At 38.7% G+C, this 16,337-nt stretch overlaps 1 protein-coding gene across 5 annotated transcripts in view; it reads right to left on the bottom strand.

Annotated features, from left to right (window-relative positions):
* Positions 1 to 16,337, bottom strand: part of MICAL3 (microtubule associated monooxygenase, calponin and LIM domain containing 3) — a 150,978-nt gene that overhangs the window by 65,603 nt on the left and 69,038 nt on the right. For 2 of the 5 annotated variants that reach the window (XM_080346271.1, XM_080346272.1), the window contains exons 18-22: positions 12,269 to 12,376; positions 9,505 to 9,612; positions 8,643 to 8,829; positions 5,600 to 5,688; positions 4,388 to 4,475 (exon numbers count right to left, since the gene is read on the bottom strand). In XM_080346271.1, the coding sequence (XP_080202397.1) occupies positions 4,388 to 4,475; positions 5,600 to 5,688; positions 8,643 to 8,829; positions 9,505 to 9,612; positions 12,269 to 12,376 (580 nt within the window). Of the gene's footprint in view, positions 1 to 4,387; positions 4,476 to 5,599; positions 5,689 to 8,642; positions 8,830 to 9,504; positions 9,613 to 12,268; positions 12,377 to 14,957; positions 15,063 to 16,337 lie in introns of all 5 variants that reach the window. The other 3 variants (XM_080346273.1, XM_080346274.1, XM_080346275.1) reach the window with 2 other exon arrangements.

Below are 16,337 nucleotides of genomic sequence, written 5' to 3'. Positions count from 1 at the left end.
GCTTGCTATATACAACAGATTACTTGTTTAAGAGCCTACTCTAAAGGGCTTTGCTCAGAACATTGCTCCCTGAAAACACTTAAGGCACATCCACTGGATTTTAAACTTTTCATATTGCATACCTGTATCATATACACTATATATTTTTGTGATTCTAAAGCAAGAGACCTAGTGCCTCTACTTCGTACTGCATTTTTTAGTTTTACATACTATGGGTTATATTTGGCTTCTCAAATCAGGTCAAGTAACTACTGCAAAGATCTCATGACTTGGCTTTTATTGCTGCAGATTTTGAAGTACGAGTTTCCCTCGCAGATCTTTCCGTTATCAACTCCCTATTGCCAATAGGGACAGAAATGTATTGCTGTGAGAATACAAGCCTGAAATGGGAAACATCTTACAACAAAACGTTACCGGCTAAAATCTCCTCAAGGAGCATAACATAAAGCTGATAGGGGTAAAGACTGTTCCAAGTCCATCTGTCAAGAAAGAGCTGAAAGTTCAGAAATATGTTCTTACAGACCTTTAGAACAAACAGAAAACAGCATTTGCATTAAAAGCACATTAAAACCATATAAAGTACTGTAAATAATGTTCAAAAAAATCCAAGACACAGCAGTTACAGATTATCAAAGGGAGAGACAGTTGAAAAGCAAAGTTGTTTTTTTTTTTCTCTTGGCAATAGCAGCGACTTTGGCACAGAGGCAAATGCAGAAGATAGAGAAAAACAGGCAGACAGGGTACAGAGAAAGGTTACAGAGTCTACAACAAGCATGCCACAGTTCAGCAAGACCAAAAGCACAGTAACAGCTTTCCCCGACTTCCCCAGAGAGAAAGGCATCCGTCACTCAAAAGCTTGTTGCCACCTCCCAAACCGATGCCTTGGTCTATATTGCAAGAGCCAGTCTGACCATAAACTCCCTGGGAACATCGCTTGTAACCACCACACAAGATGCCACGTAGGCTTTCTGGCAAACCAGGTAAAACCTTCCCAAGAAAGGCAATTCTAGTTGACTGCTAAAAAAACCCTCAACTTGTTTATCACAGGTTGTGCCTTGCAACTATCATCATTACAGTACAAGGGACAGACAAAATACATTAAATGCCAGCTAAGACTGGGGCCACCCAGAGAGGGACTGACATCTTTAGCAAAGTTAATACATGCCAATTGGGTTAGTAACACATCACAAGAAAGTGCTTGTTGTGACCAATCTTACCTCAGCTGACTAAACCTTCTGAATGTTATTTTGTGGTTGAAAATATTTTAAGCGTTAAAGTGGACAAAAAAGAAGAGGCCAGATTTGGTGGCACAGCAAAGGAGGCCCTGAGTGTTCTGGGAGAATCCATGCAATTTACATCCATTTGGGAATCAACAGCAACCAAAAAGCAGGCCTTGCATGAGTCACCATAAAGCTCACTGAAGAAGTGCTTTGTTAACTCCGTGCTGAATTTAACTCAGAGGTATAAAATTTAAGAATAGCAGGTCTGGTCTTGTATATTCTTTAATTGATGTTTCTGCTGTACACCTTCCTTTTGCCTTCTAAGCTATCTTTACATCTCCATCAAATATCAAATGTGCACACCTTACACTTTTTTTTCTTCATCATTTTAGAGGCAACTTACACTCCACATCAAGATCTACCTCACTGCTGAGGCTTGGCCCAGACCTCAGGGTCTGAAATTGCTATTGCCAAATTTAATTTGGTGGCACTTGCCTTAAGGGAGGTCAAACATTTTCAGATGGATGACCTATATTAGATGAGTATATCAGATGGGTAAAGTGGAGCCTTGGAAACAGAGCTCTGCCTCTATCTCTGTTTCAGACAGGTTTTTGCTCAAGGTATTTGTCTGTTCTACGGTGAAAGCAGAATGTCTATAGTGTCTAACAAACAATTTAATAAATTGTAAGAGAGCATATACACAGGTAGTTCAAAGTCAGGAGTTATACTGAGATGTAATCTTATACATTCCTTTTGGTTATTCAGGAATAATATCCTATTCTTCCACTGTATTATCAAGTGTTTATTTGGCTTGGTGAGGTTTTTTTTTTCCTTTTCTTTTTCAATCCATATGTAATCGTAGACACAGGCTTCCTGACCTACCTACCCAGCAAGAACAGGAGCTAAAGGTAGGTACCTACAGGACATGACCCTTACACCAACAGAAGACTAACCTGTCCTTAATGACACTGTGGCTTGTTTTTAAAGTACATTGTATTTAGCCTTCTCCCGCTTCTTAATCATTGTTAAGCCAGTAGTTAAGATGTACTTAGAACCTACTTCACAAAGAAAACAAAGTCTCAGCCACTAATGGCGTTTTTCTAGCAGAAGGGGGGAGAACAACAGAGGCACTTCTACCATTAAATGTATTTCTGTCATGCACACACAAGAATGCACCACAATACACTGCCTTAAAGACAACCTAGCTTCACCCAGCTGAGCTGAGTATGTTCTAATGTACTTTGGGCACTGCAAGCTTTAAAAGGTCTAAAAGCATTAAAAACGATGCTACAGTTAGACACTGCTTTAGAAAAGCAGAAAGCAAACAGAAGGAGCCCTAGATTTCAAGTTTTGTCATTTGATAAAATGGTGTCTGTTCTGTCCTACTCCTCTGGAAATAACTACAGTTCTGCTACAGGATTGTACCACTACTACTTAAGGAGAAATGGAAACATCTGATTTATAGGTGATTTATATCTGATTTATAGAAGTTTATTGCAAACTATAGCCCATTGTTTGCTCTACTTATTGTTCACTAGTTAATGAATGCTCATTTATAAAAGTAATTAAATTTGATCAGTTGGAAGGATAAAATCAGAGGAAGGAGACTTTCTGCCAGCAATTGCTTTGATAAACTAATTGATATATACAGCTAAACTCTACTTCTTCCACTTCTCATGACCAACAGCTTCACGCCATAAACTACCTTATTCTCACATCAGATGCCCTGTGCTCCAAGAAATATATTTCTCCATTCATCTTAAAGAATATGCTCCAGCTAAAAAATAAAATATTAAAAAATCTCTTCACTTTTGGAGGAAGAAATTTTAAGTCTATCCAGTTGCACAAAAAATGCTGTAGTTATCCCATCCGTCTGCAGCATTTTGCAAATGTAATTCTTCCACACTTATTCCCTTTCCTTCATTTTGCCATATGGAAATTCCACACAAACAAAAGAGGAAACCATGAAAGTAACTACAAGAACTAACTGCACAGACTAAGAATAAATTTCTGTTGCACTGCATTCAGATACAATCTTAGAAACACTTGTAAGAATAATACATAAAGTCAAACCAAAGCATGATTTTTATTTGTCTGCATGTTGTTAAGGTCTTTTCTCAACTAGCACTGTCAAAACATTTTTTTTCTCCAAGTGTTGCTCTAAGTATGTTCTCTCTCTAAAAGCAGCTGATTTTGTTTATCCATAGTGTTCTGGAACAATCACTCGGAATCAAATCCCTTCCTTTTCCCGACATCACTAAATGAGCACTTAGGGGCTGGGCAAACGAGCATTTGTAGCACAGACACTTCTCCCGTGTTAGAAGGAATTAGAATTTCAAGTTAAAAGGCAAAACTACTTCACAGTAAGACACACATTCACCACCCCATTCCCAAAGCCATGGCCAGGAGCAGCACAGGTTCTGGCAGTGAAGGAAGAGCACCATGACCTGCCAGCACCAGGAAGTTCAAGGAGTTTAAGGAATCCGATCCCATTAGCTGTCAGAGACACCCAGAATTCCAAAGGAGACACAATCCAGAGATAATGGGATCTTTCCCATTCAAGTATCACATTAATGAAGAGAAGCTTGGGAGAACAAGAAACCGCACCCAGAACTCAGGCAAACACAGAAATCCAGTTTCTGAGTTATTCCAGTGCATCAAAAGAACTTTTAACTCCTCTAACACCAAAGTGCATATATTACAGACCAGGGCGCTTTACCTGGGCCCATTCAGAGGAGATCCTCAACTGAGCATCTGTGTTTTCCTGGAATTCTTTCAGCTAATGTCCTTGAAAGAACATCTAGGCCCCAAAGCCACATTGCAAAATAATATATTGAGACTTTCACGTAACGCACGAAATTCACACGGCACCCCAAAACTCACACAAATTATACAGCTCATAAAATTGGGTCACATTAATTCTTACTGGTCAGCAGGCTGCCCACAGAATTCCCCTAGGATCTGCACAAGAACTTCTGACTGAACATAGAGAAAGGGAACCCCAAAAGCCAACAGCTGACACATGAAAAATGAGTCCAAAGGGTTCTGGGCTACCTGGTGCCCAATCGAGGAAACTGTGCTTTGCAGGCGCTGGCTTGCCAGCCTAACTCTGCCAAAGAGGCCGAGCGAGTACTGCACCACCCGGCTAAAGAAGGAAGCGGAGCTACCTGGGGCTCTCTCTGACGAGGCGGAGATGGAATTTGCCCGTCCATTCCCATCACTTGCCATGGCGTCCTGCAGAGGTCCTTTGGTGTCCTGTAGAATGTGGGTGAAAGGAAATTCATATTAAAATTAAAATTGCCTCAGCGACTCTTTTTTTCACACATTGAACTAGGAAGACATCCCTCTCACAATTAAGATACCCCTTAATCATCACATAAGGCAAAGTCTGAACTAAGTATGTTGTTTTTCAATTTATGGCTTTATTAAAGCCCTGAAAAACAAGCTGGATATCCAAGAAAGTCAAAGCAGTAAGATCCCCGAAGTCTGCTCATCTGGGAAATAAAACAAGTACCATTTTTAGTCTTTACTTTTGGCAGGAAGTATGGCACAAGTATTAGGATGGATCCCTTATTCTTCCAAACTGAAAAAATACAGCTTCAGCTTGTACTAATAAAACCTGAGAAACAGGCAGAAAGTCAAGCAGCACCACCACGAAAGAAAATACAATTTAGGGGGGGGAAAGACAATTTGTAGCATGCGAGCATAACAGAACTTGCTAAGAGACTACCATACAGTTTGCTCAGAGTAGGAAAAAATACTGAAAAGGGGCTTGAGCAGACTAATTAAGTGCCTTGGATTGTAATGACAAAGCTGAGAGACTTTTCTGTATTACACAGTGGGTCTTGATCCTATATTTAAAGCCCAAATGCTTCTATCAAAATAGTACAGGAAAAGTTATATCCTTTCTTTCCACACAAGTTCTCATTAACATACAGAAAACCTTCAGAAATGAAGGCAGGTCTTCTTAACAGCCTACGCAAGTGGGGTAGAACTTCAAGTTTCAAAGGAAATGCAAATAATTTGTTTCATCCTAAGAAAATCAATGGAGAAACAGCAAAACCAAAACTGGTAACATAATTCATTTAGTCTCTGCATGGACTGAATAAGTATTTCAGCTGACACGCACACAAATCAAAATCCTGTTCTGAATGGGACAGTACATTATTTTATAATGAGAACCAGGAAGAGAGAAGTGGAAATTAAATGAACTGCTTTTAAATAACATTTATAGAACTAAAGGATATTACGACACTAAAAAGCAACTCGATGCACTCTGAATTTTTCTACTTTCTGAAAAAAACCCAGTATATTTACTTTTTCAATGTTAAGAATCAAAATGTATTAACACGATGTGTTAGATGAAAACAATGAATTACCTTTCCTGACAGCGGACCCACTGCTGGCCTTTTCCTTTGAGCATACCCAGACAGTCGGTAACAGTAGTGAGGCTTACAGTAGAATTTACCTGCAGATAAAACACGAATGATGGTCAGCAATGAGAACGCAGCAGTTTTGCACAATATAAACATCCATTTCACCGCAACTTATTTTCTGATGCCATTTCTGTCGCTCCATCTAGTTTATTCACTATACATGGAGGCAAATGCTGTCTAAAATTTTAACTCAGCCCTCCTCTCTCCCCCTCCTAGCGAGCCTCCTTTCCATTGGGTGCCTGACAGCCATTTAGTTTAAAATCCTATCAAACACCAAAGCAAAGCTGTGTGGTATCACATGCTAACAATGCGGCAGTGTGTGAGGAACAAAGAAATCATCACATGAAAAGCTGGCAGAAGCACTTTTGGAAAAAGCAAGAATGAATACAACCAGCAGAGGAAAGTGGGAGAGGACAGTGTTAACTCCCAAAGAACCATCTCTAGAAATGCACAGTGGCTACTTGTGGAAAGGGACAATCTAGTGATAATTCATTTTCACAATTAAGACCTTTTGTGACACTACTGGTTTATTAACACTCAAGAAGTATACACGGGTTTTCACCCATATCTGAACACGATCAGAAAGCCAAAACAGCACTAGTAATACCATAATACAAAGAATAACAATAGCAGCAAATGGATGGCACATAATTACCTTCCAGTGGACTGCTGTCAGGGTATCCTGCTTGGTATACGCAGCCCATAGCATCTCCCCTGCTATCCTATTCCTACAACTTTGTTAATGCATTTCAAACCTATATTCTGACCTTTGCCCCTTCCTTTGGTTTGTCTGTATTTCCACAATGCTTTAGGAAAGAAAAGTGACAAACCCTATCTTTTGAGAAGTCTCTGATTAAATAAACTTATATTAATATTCACTTTTCCTAAAACCTGCTTTTTTAAATTGGCTGAAGACAGCAACAACAGAGAAGCTTTTACATAAAAATTCTCAGACATTGAAGCCTAAAATCAGACACTGACAGCAGAATGCTGCAGAATGCCCATCAGTCCAAACAGCTAGATGAATAGCAACAATGTGTGTATAGCTTTGTGATTTTTTTCTCTCAAAGAAAACCCAGAATGAAAGACAAGCTAAATTTTCACAATTATTAGATTAGATGGGATACCACATGTTTCTATTTGGCCATATCTGCTTCATATACATACACAACAGTTAGGCATGTAATATTGTTTCAGAATCAATGCTATAAGGGTGCTGAAACTCCAAGCTTTGTGTTTGCTTCATTGAGAATTATCAGGCCATAAAAATGCATACGTAAGCTTGCTGGTAGAGGAAATCACTAAATCTGGCAGCAAAAACTGTTTCAGCCCATACAGCTGACAGAGGATCTCAGTCTGTTATTGCTAAACATATAGTCAGATATTCAGCTACTTGTGAGTGTCCAAAATAACAGCAGTGCTCAAAAAAAATGCATTCTCCTCAATTCTGATTAACTGCTGAAGATTTTACTTTTAGATGTTGATTTCAAAATTATCATTGGCCCCTTTAAACTCGCATTCCAAGTCTGCTGACCTTCCGGCCAAGTAAGAATGGGGTTTTTATTCCTTACTGGAAGCCACATTTGATGATTCTAAGTTTCCTCAACTCTTTGTGACTGATCAAGTCCAATACCTAAAGTTATTATTAATATATCATCAATAGATAATTTTGGTTCTTTTTGCCCCTTAAGCCTAGATGATGTTTCCATGGCCATTATTGTATTTCTGCAAAAAAGATTCTTCCAAGCTACATGCGAGAAGACACTCATCAATTTTGTAACATTTCAATCTACAGTAGAATATTCTGGAGTTTCATCCTGTGGCATATCAGTTTATAATTTGTACTTCATTTTTGTCTCAATGAGAAGGGAAAACTATTGGTACTAACACTTTTTTCCTGTTATTTTGGTTTTTACACCATCATGTCTGGAGTAGAATCCTCACTAGTTTTACATCATTTTGCACTTGTTTTCCTACTGAGATATGAGTAAAGATAAACAGTATCTGTAGGAGAAAATAAAGGCATACCTGCTGATATAAATAAAGTTTATGTGAGATATTTTCTCATATTTTTTTCTTTCAGAAACTGAAATTTCTGACTATCACCACTCAAGCAAAGAATGCAACACATTGCTACTTTTAGAAGATTGCTTTTCATAAGTGATGTGTTCTTTCAAATTATTGCTTTCAATATGCAAACTTTGTTGATAAATTGAGTTTCATTTGCTGCCATATTGTCTGGTTTCTCAGATTTCTTAGGTATATCTGAAGCTTCCCTTAGTTCTTAGCATATTAGAATCTGTTAATTGAGTCATCAGTAGGTTTTCCAATCATATTCCTTCCTCCTCAAACTATCAGATACAGAAAACAAGAGTCATTACTGAATCTTCTGTAAATACTTCAACAACACTTTCACTCTCTATATAACGTTGACTTCTACTCAACTTCAGTGCTCCATTTTTCACTATATATAAATAAAACTTACACTATAATGAGCTATTATCACAGCCCCTGATTATAAAGTTTCTATTTTAGTATCTCTAAAATAAACATACAGTGTTGGACAGTAGTGATATCTTCAAGAACAAAAATCTGACTGCATTTTTCTCCAACGTGGTATTTTCCCTTAAGAGGTATTAAAAAGGAGTTTCCTCATTTGACAGTACTGAAACAAGAGTAAAGGGTCTAACCTTCAAACTCAGCCTCCAAACCCTTTCAAAGTACCCAACTACTAACTGTTTCTTTGCATTCTAGCAGCTGCTATCATGTCAAATTAATTCCCAACAGCTCAGTTATTTTGCTGTAAGCATTACCTGGCCACAGGAAATTCATACCATTTCAACAGTTTGAGAGTTGGTGTCTTTGGAATGGAAGTTAGTCTCTCCTTTGACTCACCAAATAATTTTAAGCAAAGGAAAAGTTGAAATCACTACATGGACTTCCAGGACAGTCAAGATAATTCTGAGAAAATGGCAATTTCTCTTACCATCTTCAATATCGTAGGCGTAAGATGACAAGCGCAGAGTTGTCGCACAGTATTCACACTTGAAGCAACTGCGGTGGAAGAACTTGCCTTCAGCACTCAGCCTCTCCATCACGTAGACTCGCTTGCGGCAGAAGTAACAGACATCGCTGCCTCCCAGGTTTTGAGGGAACTCCTTTTTGAGTGAGCCCTAGACAGAAATAAGCATGGCTAAATTAGTGTGTGTCCAGCCTCATCAAGATTGCAGGGTTATATTTTCTCTTCATTTATGCAGATACAGGAGCATCTGGATGCTTCAGTTTTCCACACATGGATGCTGCAGTTCTTGGACACAATTCAGAGGTTTAACCAGGACACCAAAAACTAACCTTATTGTCCAGGGAAGAAGGTCCTAGGATGCCATGCTTACATATGTCAGGAGCAAAATAAGCTCGACATGGAAGAGCGGACACCAGTACTATTAATGACGACCTTGAAATAAATGACTGATGGAGGCATATGATGGAAAGCCAAAACCATTAGGAATCCTTCAAATAGAAATTCTTAGACCTACATTAGCAAAAGCAGTATCTCCTTCAAAAAAAAAATAATGCAGAATAGCCCAAGTGGATCAAACACATCTTCATAAATGTGATAAGCAGTTTCTCAAATGTTTACGGACAACTCTTGGATGCTGAGATTAAATTAAAACATTTTGCAAGGAAAACAAGGGCAAGAGTGAGGGCAGATGGAGAAAGGGAAATTAAGTCTTATACAAAGCTATGACAGATTCCATCAGTAGTAGTAACAACTGGACACTCACAATACGTCAGATCTACAGTACATCTAATCACAAACACACACCATCTTCTGTACATCATCTTACCAGTTCCTTCTTGTCTAGAAGGGTTTTGGGTTGCTCTTTCCTTTGAAGCTGATTGGCTATCTGCTCAGCCAATGAGCTCACTCCGCCTGTGTACATCTTTATATACTTCTACCAGATGGATGGAATAAAACAATAGGGCAGTGAGGAAAGAAAAAAAAAATCAAATTAAAAAAATGACTAAAATGGTAATAGGTTAGGTGGTGAAAAGGTGCAGAGAGGTCAAATCATGCCAAGACAGTGGACAATATGGAGTGACAAGTAGTAACAGCAAAGCTAGTGTCATCAGAAATCACCAGCACAGTCCAGGATCAACAGTAACAATAGAAAAGAAGACAGCTTGCATTTTGCTTTCTCTAAGTGCTCTAGAAATACTATGATGATGAAGAAAGCAGATCTTATTTTCACTTGTGGAGTATTTTGCACCTAGAAGCCTGAGCACAGACACTTCTCAAAGACAAGGCCAAATATAGGTTAAGATTTTAGGTTCCAGGTAAAACTGGCAACAGAAATGAAGACCTTTTAGAAGACATTACGTAGTCTAATGCAACATACTGATGCCAACAGCATAATTATATGCTTAGCAACTGGAAAGAATTCATTTACAGAGCATTCGTAGAGCAGGGGAAATCCTTAAAGGAGGAACTCAAAATGATTCAAGAAAATGAATTATTCCAATGCTAAAAGTACAGAGAGTTTATATGGAAAAAGATGCAAGAGCTTCATCCAAAGCATTAAAGCCATACCTGCATACATCTGGAACATATACTTGCTCAGCTGTGTACATGGCTTTATGGCTAGGCTTTTTTCCATCATGGCTATCAACTGACTCTGTAACTTTGCCTATCTAAAACCTCTCCAGTATTCCAAGAAACCTAGGCAGGTTGGCTGCTACCTTAGATCCTGAGATGGTAGAAAATGAGTATTTGCAAGCCAAGGTCAGTCACTGCAGGAGTGGAGGTAGTGTTTTTCATAGGAAATACTTACAACCATTGGCAATAATTACATGGTTAGAAAAATCATGTGGTGACATCCATGTTAGCTCAATCACACCGCAAACACCATGTATTTCACTCAGAGCAGCAAGGGACACACCAAGCAATTTTCCTTTTCCACGCAAAGAAGCATTATGAATATTTCTAGCTGGAGTGTCCTCAGCAAATGAATGATCATCAGAGAGGCACTCCAGCTTCTGGCAAGTGTAAAATACCAAGGATAACAGTATTCTGAAGGAAAGTACTAAAGTTGTATTTCAAAAACTCCTTTACTTATATAGCAGAACTTGTTTGAAGCACGCTAGTTATTTCCCACTACTAATAACACAACATAAATTTCCTAAGTATGGTTCTTAGCCATGTTTAAGAACTTCACATGTTCAGATATGAGAATACCAGGAAGCATCACAAAAAACAAAATTCACCACAAAATGGGTATTCCTTTGGAGAAAAAGACTTCAAAAATAGAGTGCTCAGCCATCAGAAATTACTGCTGCTATCACTGAAGCCCTAATTCCTTAAGCTCTGTGCTGCTGCAGTAATAAGGGTTTATTTCTACCCAAAAAGAAGTTCTACCTGTCTACTGATTCCACCCCAAAATGCAGAGCACTCACAGTATTTATATATGCAAGAAATAACAAGTGATTTGTCTTTCAAAATTTTCCAGGTTCCATATTCTCCCTCGGCTAATTTGTGCGCACATATATATGTGCACAGTTGCCTTTCAATGTCATATATCATATATTGTCAAATATTACATTCAAAATGGTGCCCACTGGAAAAAATTTATTCCTTTCATTCCACATTGATCTTTAACTGGAAATCATAATCATTTGGCCAAGAGTTTTCCATTTGCCTCAAAAGACTGAAAATCTTCAAGGCTTTTTAAGTTTCTTAAAAGACAGTTCAAGCTCTTCCATGGGAAAAACTTTCTTTTAGCAGAACCAGGTTTCTACTGAACAAGTTTTGATTCGAAACCTTCATCCAACCTTAACTGCAGATGCTTCAGGATCTTTAAATTTCTACCAGCACACAGGAAGTTTCATGCTTAAAAAGTGATCATGCTAATCTTAACTCACAATACCTTGGACTATTTGGTGTGGGAAGTTTAGTTGCTGAATTGTTGATTTGGGGTTCTGTGTTTCTGATTTGATTTTTTCCTTTATATCACATCTGGCCTAACACTGGATCTTAAAAGAAGCATTTTATCTTTCTTCCCACAGGCAAAATCTTTCAAGATACACAGCGTTCTGCAACGTTTTTAAGAGTGGGCAAAGAACCCACTCCTGCTTAGGTCAAAATGAGCTCTTGCTGTTTATATATGACAACTGCAACTAGTTCAAATTCTCAGTGATTTTTCAGAAAGCCAAAGTACTTTTTATTTCACACCGTCCATTAAGCATATAGACACAAACGCATTCTGTAGTTTGGCCCAAGACTCAGCGAAAGCAGCAAGCAAAACAAGAAAGCTTTACTGCAGCGCCAGACTATCAGTGCTCAAAAAGACTGAATTGAGAGTGAGATGTACCAGAAGCTTTTCATTTACACCAAACATCAAATATATTTAGTTTCAAACTGCCTTATGGCTGACAAAAACCAACACAGGTTGCCTCTGGTTTCGCATTTGTGCATGAATCTGCACAGACATTGTGTTCTGCAGGTGAAGCGTTGCAAGCCCAGCCATCTCTTATGGTGTGTCCTTGGCTGGTGGGACCAGGGTGGAGCAAGCAAACACAGCCGAGTGCACCTTGCAATGCTCAGGCTAATGCTACCTGTCGAAGAGAGTCAGATGAAGGTGAAGAAGGGCGATTAGAAGAACGGAGGCTAAGGGAGAGCTCCCACTGGTCAACAAAGAATCGGCGAGACGGTTCAGTCTCAGGCTAAAAAATAAAATAAAAATCAAAACAATCACACACGGCTATGGAGGGAAGAGAGGAGAAAATAAAAAAAACCTCACACCCTTCTGTCCACCATAAAAAAAATTCTTAAAGACTCTTGTAGGAAAACTTGCAGAAAAATGTCCAGTGTATCTTCACCTTCTCCCTAGTGAGGCAGAGTAAGTTATTCTTAATTTGCTCTTTATTAAGTTTTTAAGTTCTTTAGAACCATTTGGAAGCAGTTACCTACTTCCACAGATGTCCAACCTCCGGTAACCCAACCAACTAAGCCACTGGCCTAGATCCCAAATCAATTTCCTCTGCTCCTCCGGTATCTCCCACTGTTCTGTGTCACTGGCCCAAGGCACTAAGATCACATTTCAGGCCATGTGAGACCTCTTCTACATTTTAACTATATAAACCAAAAGCCTGCTCTCCTTGCGGATGGGAGAGAACGAAATTAACTTATATGTGTTGCAGTAATTAGCAGCAAATTTCCAAACTAACATTTACTCTAAGCAGATTGAAAACAACACACTAAAATGAATTAAACAATACAAAGCAATCTGCTGTTCTTGCTTATCAAATGGCAAACAAATCCCAAACTGAGAATGTGCATCCTTCTGAAACTGTTTCTTCATAGAAGAATCCAAAATTTGGTCTTCAACATACCCTGCTCATTATCTCTATGGCTCATTGTGCCTATCTCCCAAAAAATGCTTCACATTAATAGGAAAAAAAAAAAACAACCTAGAAGTGTCAGAAAAATAGCACTGCTAGAAACTGTGCATTCCTAGAAGTTATAATCTGGAAAGAAAAATACAAATTCAAATATTTTGCCGTCTTTTACAAGAAAATTGTGTTTTTCATTATAAAAAGGAAAAATAAATATCATGCAGCTGCCTGACCCACGAAAATAGTTATTTATAGCCACTTAAAATAGCCTAGCCTCAAGATTAAATCTACTGGACAAAATGCAAAATAGCTTGGCTTTCACAATTTCCCAAATTGAAAGAAATACAACTGTTTACTTTATACACAGATTTTTTTTGTACTTAAGATCATCAACATTTAACCAGATTTCTTTTCTGAAAATGGCTGTCCTTGCTTTCTTTCTCTTACTATTCTATTTTTCTTGTTTTCTTCCCTTAAATCCTGCATCATAATCTATCGTAGCCTGCAGTGTTTCAACATCTGTTTCCTCTTTTTCCTCTCTGTCCTACCCACTTTATCCCTTCCTCTACTTTGTGTCCTTCATTTCCTCTACATTGACTCTCCTCCTTATTTCTGCACTATACAGAAATCAGTTTCAAAAAGAATTTCTACCTTTGCATTGTAACGCTGTTAATCTTTTCCACCCTCAAAAGGGGCTTAAAAGCGCTAGAGAGCAACACAAAAGGTCGGAGCAACGTGTTTTGGTCTAGATGTTCATTTCTATTTCATCATTTCAACTGAGTAACGAAATGCACATGAGGAGGCTGTCCTTGGATCATGCCTGAGGTCTTCAGTTGTGTCACTCATTAACAAATGGATCTTAATGTGTTCAGATTAGTATTCTTACCCAGCCTTTCATGGTTTCTTCTATGTCCTCAAATGCCATCTCAAATGCAGCCAAAGATTCACTTTGCCTTCCTGGAGAACAGCTTTTCTGACTTTAATTCTCAACAAAGACAGCATGCCCAAAGGAACAGCAATGGAACGTGACCTAAATGTTACAAATTTCCTTTTGACATGGCTTGGAAAAGTTACGGCCACAAGCAAAAGTGCTGGGACAGTTTATACTCCAGCTCAAGAAGAAAGCTTGATTTTAGATGGTTAACTCAAACCAGTAAGTTATGAAAAATAACACAGCATCATAGAATCGCTTTGGTTGGAAAAGACCTTTAAGATCACTTATGCAGATGGTGTTTTCCAAAACCACTCTCCAGTTTGCCAAATACCGTTGAAGATAACTGAAAACAGAGATAGGGGCAGGCAAGTAGAAACGTAAGAAAGCACTGTTCAAACTGGCACGCTCTGATATGCCAAAGACAACACACTGGGGAGAAAATTAAGCACAAAACCAAACCAAACCAAAAATGTACACTAGAATCAAAGAAAATCTGCACAGGCTGCCAATTCTACCATTGGAAATAAGTATACAGGAAGTATGGACACAAAAGTAGTACTTCAGAGCCAGGAATTATGCTTGGAAAATGCAAATGTTCTTGCTTCCAGAAGCAAGTAAAATTTGTGAGCAACTGACTGGTAAACAACCACTGTGAGATGATTTGAGCTGGAGTGCAGCTGTTTTTCAGCGTGTATTCTAAAGGTTGGAGGCTGTTTTCTACCTTTTTGTTTGTGTTGTGTTTTGAGAAACAGAAACATTGTCTTTCATCAAACAAAGAGACAGTTAAGAACTATTACAGCAAGTAGGATAAAAATACTACACAAAATAGGCTTGACCATGACTTTTTAACCACAGGACTGTACAGCAATGGTCATCATATTTTGGTCAATTTTTCCATCCCTCTGACCCCAGATGTCACCGGTAGCCAGCATCTCGCACTGATACAGGACACCAGATAGGCAGGGCTGTAGTCACCTGATGCCTCACTGCAGGTCTGGACTCCAGGAGGGCAGCAAGCTGACATGCCCTTTGTTCAACATTCTCAGGCACTTGGTCATCAGAAAATAAACGAGGAGATCTCTGTGAGATGAGGAAGGAGGGAGGAAGTAAACAAATCAGAAAAAAAAAAAAAAAAAAAAAAAAAGCCCTAAAAGGAATAGACACTGAAATGCCAGGCAAAAGGTACAAAACTCACATGTGAAACAGTAAAGCAGCTCCTACGTGAAGACTACTTTTATTTCCAATAAATGGAAACATTTTTTTTCCAGTGTCTACTGTTCTAATGAAGTGCTAAGCTTTGGCCCTCAAAGCCAAGAAAAAACAGTTGAATTAGTAGTTATTCACAACTCTCCTACCTAGGACTGCTGCAGCCAAAACCAAACAAGCGTGTGGCCTCTCCCTCTGGCATTACCATCCAAAAACAAACAAACAAAAAAAAAGGTGGCTTTATCATGCATAAAGGAGCTTATTTGTCAACTTATTTCACCATAGTTCTTGATTATCAAACATTTCCTTTACTTATCTAAACCTGCATCTACTTGCATTTCTCAGATTTTGTGCAGAGAAACATATATCATATACTTCAGTTCTCATAAAGAATGAGTTCATCTTCACTGGTATATGAAAAGTGAATACTGTGCTTACCAAAGAGAGGATGCTTAATGAGACTTGCTGGCTGAAGCAAAGCACAGCAAAATCAAAGTATCATAGAAGCTGCCAGTTTTACTTTCGCAGCTTCACTGTCCTGGTTGTTCTTATTGCACTGTCATGTCAACACGCCCCAGGCATAATATTTGACACCTCTGCTATTCTGGTCTTCCCTATCAGTCTTCTTAAACTGTTGGGCGGTACACTCAGTGACATGGAAAAAGACCTGGCTTGTTGCCTGCTGTAGAAGACAAGAGTATCACCTGCAACATCACACAGCCTTCAGCTAATTTGTTTGTAGAGTTCAAAAGTAAATGGACCAGCAACTACAAACTTGTGCATGAAGAAACTTCAGGCTGGATCTGTCAACGATGCCAGGGTGCTGCTACGTATTGCTAACTGCATTCCAAAGCACAATGGAAAAGTGGGTTCACACCCAGTTTACGAGAAAACACTTTTCCCATTCAAATGTATTAAGAATACTCTCTACTTCAAGCTGCTTTCAGTTCCACCTACTCCTTCCTACTAGATCATTTTCACTAAAACTATGGCCTATTATAAAGCTGTGGGCTTCTATGTCACTGCAGACACATGCTTATTCATTTTCTACTGCCTGTCAGAAAACATTCGGCCCACAAGAGTCTTTTGTTAGAACACAGTCTGAAAGTTGAAACAGTTTTATAGCTGGCTACCACTTGTGACTTAATT

Source organism: Nesoenas mayeri (assembly GCF_963082525.1).
Source record: "Nesoenas mayeri genome assembly, chromosome: 1".
NCBI lineage: Eukaryota > Metazoa > Chordata > Aves > Columbiformes > Columbidae > Nesoenas > Nesoenas mayeri.
The sequence above is the reverse complement of the archived record's forward strand: the minus strand, read 5'-3'. Positions and strand labels throughout refer to the sequence as shown.